Here is a 6,000-nt window from a genome sequence, read left to right as displayed (position 1 = left end):
TCCAGGACTAGGATATCCTGCCTCTTACACTGTTAATATATTGTAGACTTTTATAAGGCAATAACATTTATTGTAATCTGCTTCCTTCATAAATCTTGGCCAAACTCCATCCAGAAATCTAATAAACCAGGAGAGAGGTGAATCAACATTTACATGTTTAAAAGACTTTACTATAATGGGCCTAACGCAGTTGTCTCTTTTTTCAGTTTTAGAATCCAGAAGTATGGATCTTTGGCTGTGGCTGTTTACTTTGGCATTGGTGTCTGCAAACAAATCTCTTTCCACAAGTGTGGGTGAGTATTACGAGGAAATGCCTTTCAGACATTGACACTAAGCCCTGTTTGAGGTACTTAGCATGAGAGATTTACACCGTAATCCAGTGCACAGTTGATCCAGTTTAAGCCCCTGGAAATCAAAGGGCTTAAACTAGAGTAACTCTGCACAGGATTGCAGTGTGAGTCACGGCAGTGTGTATTCTGTGAGTGTTCACGGCAGCTATCGAAAGCTGGTCTAGATAAATGCGGTTTCTGATAAGCTCGGCTCAGTTATTTAGCATTAAGCCAGACTCTAAAGATCATCTGTCCTTACATAAACTTGCCTGCCTGTGGAGATAGTTTGTGTTTCCTTGCCATAGGGGCAAACATAGTTTGGGTTTCCTTGCCATAGGGGTTGAAGGCATCTGCAGCAAAGAGCAGGGCCTTTTCAGTAGCAGCTCCATGACCATGACTTCCTTCAAGTGATGCAATTGAGCAGTTTCCACATCGATGTTTTTTGCTCCTCCTTTCCTTACTTACAACAGTACTATTTGGGGACCATCCAAATGATATGGTCCTCTGTTTGTCATGCTTCTGCCATTGCCCCCTGCTTGGCTGCAATCTTTCCCAAAGCTGATTTTGGAAAGATCACAGTCAAAGCACTGGAAGGTATACATTTTTATGAATCAGACAGGCACAGGCACACTTTTGTGTTACGGAATATGCTCAGTTTCATTCTGTTTAATTGCAAGCAAATTAATTTGCCCCTCAAACACTCTCAGCTTTAAGAGGCTTCAGGTCAGCAACCCTGTATGAGAAGACAATTTCTCTTCCCCCGTCCCCACCATGCTATTAGCCTCTTATACTTTCTGAGAATCTTGACTGTTACTTGACTTAATGAGGAGTGCATTCAATATCTTGTCATTCTGGTAGGATTTATGTAGCCCTCAAAGCACCGTAAAAAAATAGCCACAGAGTAGGGTTGCCAACCTCCAGGTGGTGGCTGGAGATCTCCCGCTATTACATCTGATCTCCAGGCAACTGAGATCACCTGGAGAAAATGGCAGCTTTGGAAGGTGGACTGTATGGCATTATACCTCAATGAAGTCCCTCCCCTCCCCAAACCCTGCCCTCCTCAGGCTCTACCCCCAAAATCTCCAGGTATTTCCCAACCTGGACATGGCAACCCTACCACAGAGAAATCTGTTAAGGTCAATGATAGGCTACATTCCCCCCCCAAAAGAGAACACACGTTCAGAGCTGACCTTCCAGTTACCATCAGCAAGTGGCCTGGCATTTTCCCAGCATGCCTTGATCCAGCTCCAACTGAGAGCCCCCCACCCTCTGCCTGCCATTGACAATCAATGTGATCATAAGCAGGAACCAACCTATGCCTCCGTAGGGTTACCAACCTCAAGGTGGGACCAGGAGTTCTCCCAGAATTAAAGAGCGGATCTCCAGAGATCAGTTCCCCTGGAGAAAATGTCAGTGATGATGGACTCTATGACATCTCATCTCCACTATGACGCTACTCTCCTGAGGCATCCCCCCCCCAAATCTCCAGAAATGTCCCTAGCCAAAGTTGGCAACCTTATAAGTCCTTCCATTATGCCTGGATCCAGCATCCCTGCAAACATATGTATTTAATTTTATTTGTTGTTCATATTAGTTTTTTTTACTCCTCTGAGTCACTTGAGAAGCTAAGTTTTGCTGATGTGTGGGATAAAAATGTAATAAGTCAGACGCAAGACCCAATTCTGTCAGTTTTTAAACTACATGTTGCAGATGTTGCATAAAAGACATGCCTTGTTCTGGAACATAAGCAGTGGCCTCCTTATGTACAAGAGGGGCGTTAATACAAACCTTTGAACATGAATCACCACAGACTTGTCACAAAAGCTTGCCCAGTACTCTCTTTGCACCATTTTACTAATGTTCATGATCTGATTTGCTCACATTCACTTGTGAGATGGAAAAGGCCCATAGAGGGGAACACCAAAAATGAGGTGCTTGATTACCTTAGTTGGCACACGGGATCATATGGGGAAAGGCAGGTACACTAGAAATGTGAGTCCCACACCATGAAGAGCTTTAAAGGTAACAACTGTTGCCATTTGGAGATGTGAAGGGCTTTGAAGTGCATCAGGGAGTTATTGGGATCCTGACATCCGTTTGTTTTCCCAGGGAAGAGAGCCATAAAATGCACCAAGAAGTCAAACAGAGCAGAGCTATATTTGCCTACCTGCCAGGGAAGGCAAGGTGGACAGCTGTTGTAAAACATGACTTGGGTATTTAGATATGTGGGATGTGCACTCTCAGTTGATTGGGATATTGGGGCTCACTTCCTCATGTGGGGCAAGTTCCCTAAAACTGGATTGGGAGAGGCTTCCTGCAGGGAAGGCAGGAAGGCTTAATGGGTTGAAACATCCATTAGTCCTTATTCAAATGTTGGTGGTCAGATTCCCCTGCATGGAGAAGGTGGGGTCAGGATGTGCATTTGTTCCACAGACATCCGGGAGGGTCCCATGTTACTCCGGGGCTTTTCACAAAGTCAGAGAAGTGGGCCAACATACCATCAGTTTGCATTGGTGGCAACCCCGTACTATCAGCATTGCCTACAAACATCTCTTCCAGCTTTCCTGAATTCAGTTTGGATATAAATTGCTTCCTCTGATAACACATTCTGTTCCATGGAGGAGATTCAAAAGATGCCTGGTGCAATCCTCTTTCGGAATTTACTACCTCCCACTACCTAGGAACAATCTATTGCTCCAACCGGACACCACCCTGCCAACATTTTTTTTTTTTGCTCTTCAAAAGCTTATATGTCAAAAAAGTCTTCATTAAATATGACGGAGTCACAGCTGACCTATGGCGACCCTATAGGGCAGGGGTGTCAAAGTCATTTGTTACGAGGGCCGGATATGACATAAATGTCACTTGGTTGGGCTGGGTTATGCCTTGCCATGCCTTGCCAGCCCACATTGGGAGCGGGGTGTAGTTTCCTTGGCTGGCAGGCCAATAGCAGTGGGTTTGCCAGCCTAGATCCAGGGTGGGGGGATGGCTGCCCGTTGCGGGCTTGCCAGCCCAGATCGAGAGTGGCGGGGGGTGGCTGCCATGGCTGGCTCGTGGGCCGGATAAGAGCTCTCAAGGGGCTGGATCCAGCCCCCGGGCCTTACTTTTGACATCCTTGCCACAGGTTTTCAAGGCAAGAGATGTTCAGAGGTGGTTTGCCATTGCCTGCCTCTGTGTGGGCTGAGAGAGTTTTGAGATAACTGTGACTAGTCCAAAGTCACCCAGCAGGCTTCATGTGGAGGAGTGGGGGATTGAACCCCGTTCGCCAGATTAGAGTCCTGCCGCACTTAATCACTACACTACGCTGACGTCTGTATACAGAATTTTAAAATCACAATATCCTAATGGTGATTACATCAAGCACAAAGAGTGTGGTTTTAATTCTGCCAAAATAATGTATCCAATTTGTAGAATAAACTAGTATGGGTTAAGCAAAGGGCAGTAGAACAGAAGCTGAGGAATGCGTCCTGGCTCATGGAACAACACATCATGAGTAAATTTAGGCATTTTCAAAACATGATCTCTCCCCGATGGAAAAGCCTGGACACATCCTGTTTTGTTTTGATTCTGGAATAAACTTTGATCCAGTTTCAACCTCTGTCGTACAGCTCATGACAGTTATAATTCAGTACCCCACAAGGGGGGGAAAAAGTGTATGAAGAGCACATGATCAAGAAAAACAAAGCAGTGTTTGGACGGTGTGTCCTTACAAACATTGGATTTGGCGCTATAAATCTGCACCGTGAAAAGTTGTTGTTTTCTTTTTATGCAAGTTTGAATTTGCGGAAGGAGGTATTGATTCACAAGTTATGGAGACATGATACTGTTACATGACATGCTGGCTGCCCCAATTTGTTCTTTAAATATAGGGACCCAAAACACAATATAGGGATTAAAGCACAAAACTAGTCCGGAAAGATCTGTAAACATAAAGCACCAGCACCTTGCAAGGAACCCAGAAACAAGTGGACAATCGAGTACTTTGATGTCAATATCTAATTTGTGAGCTCACAACTTATGGAAGCTTCTGGGTTGTCCTCAAGGACAGCCCCACATAGAGCTCGTTACAGTAGTCAGTCCTCTAGTTACTGAAGTGTGGATCAACATGCCCAGTCAGCTGAGATGAAGAAAGGGGACAAAGCCCAATGCCATTAAAAGAACAAACTCAAAAAAAAAAGTTGAGTCTTTCTTCCCCATTTCTTTCTTTTCCATGGTCAATTCCATGTATTTGCTTACAGTGCAATCCTAAAGAGAGTTAGGATCGCACTGTTAGCATCCCTTCTCTGAGGGGAACTTGGAATTGCCACAATGGCTCAGATTCTCTAGAATCAATCATCCACCATTGTCCGTTTTAGCTGGTTCCTTATGTTACCCCTGGATACCTATGAAATGTTTTAATGTAGACAGGCATTTAATATTATCTGTTTTATTGGTAGTCCCACTTTAGATTAATAGTTTTATTGGCTGATTCCTGGCAGCTTTGTGTGGGTTTTATTGCAAGACTGGTAGATATTGCTGGTGTGGGAAGAAAGACGATAAACAAGCTCTCTCTAGTCATCTGTAACTGTTTCCCCTGCAAACTTGAGGACTACTGGAACTTTTACCATTGGTTGGGTACTTGCAGGGAAGATGTCAGAAGGGTAGGGGGAGCAGAAAAGGTAGCTGCATTGTTTACAAAACCTGCTTTTGAAACAGGGGAAAGCCTGGGCTGAAAGTGAAATTTGAAATTGACTGCACATGTTACTCTGTAAAAGTCTTACAGAGGTGTAGCACAGCAAAATAATTGGCAGTAAAAGGCACTAAACAGTTAAAATCTGGCCTATTTCCTCCATTACATATATACAAAACCCTCATTTGGCGGCTGTTCAGGGGGATAGGGTTGCCAGCCTCCAGAGATCTCCTGGGATTACTGCTGATCTCCAGGCGACAGAAGTTAGTTCACTTGGTGAAAATGGCCACTTTGGAAGGTGGACCCTATGGCATTATATTGCATTGAAGTCCCTCCCCTTCCCAAACCCCACCCTTCCCGAACCCAGCCCCCAAATCTCCAGATACTTCCCAACCCTGAGCTGGCAACCTTAGGGGGGAATCCATCAAGCCAATGGAAAACTGGCCAATTGGCAACCCTATTGAATAGCCTTTTTGCGTTCTTAAGATGCCTAAGCAGTAGAGATATGCACCTGTGCCCTTCGGGAGGGGTTTGTTTTGTATGTTGTCATTGTGAGCCTTCCATTTTGGTCATTTTGTTGCTGGTCCTTCCAGTTTGTTTCTTTTACAGCAGCTTAATGCCAATTATACACTATTCATACTCGTTGATAGGGGGGAAATGTTAAAATTGCATAAATTTAAGGTGGGGAGGAAGCAAGACCAAACAGAAGATGTACAAAAATCAAGACTTGCAGGTTCAGTTTACACATGGGAGAACAGAAGGGGGAGTTGGTTTTTATATGCCGACTTTCTCTACTACTTAAGGAAGAATCAAACCGGCTTACAATCACCTTCCCCTCCCCACAACACACACCCTGTGAAATAGGTGGAGCTGAGAGGGCTGTGAGTAGCCCAAGGTCACCCGGCTGGCTTCATGTGTAGGAGTGGGGAAACCAACCTGGTTCACCAGATTAGCCTCCACCGCTCCTGTGGAAGAGTGAGGAATCAAACCCTGTTCTCCAGA

At 44.9% G+C, this 6,000-nt stretch overlaps 1 protein-coding gene across 1 annotated transcript in view; it reads left to right on the top strand.

Annotated features, from left to right (window-relative positions):
* The first annotated feature begins 205 nt into the window (after positions 1–205).
* The window catches only part of GHR (growth hormone receptor), a 79,145-nt gene continuing 73,350 nt past the window's right edge, over positions 206–6,000 (top strand). The window contains exon 1 of the mRNA XM_056848153.1: positions 206–293. Within this exon, the coding sequence (XP_056704131.1) occupies positions 224–293 (70 nt within the window). The 5' untranslated portion in view covers positions 206–223. The remainder of the gene's footprint in view (positions 294–6,000) is intronic.

Source organism: Euleptes europaea, chromosome 4 (assembly GCF_029931775.1).
Source record: "Euleptes europaea isolate rEulEur1 chromosome 4, rEulEur1.hap1, whole genome shotgun sequence".
In the NCBI taxonomy this organism is placed as follows: domain Eukaryota; kingdom Metazoa; phylum Chordata; class Lepidosauria; order Squamata; family Sphaerodactylidae; genus Euleptes; species Euleptes europaea.
This window is presented reverse-complemented; position numbering and strand designations above follow the sequence as displayed.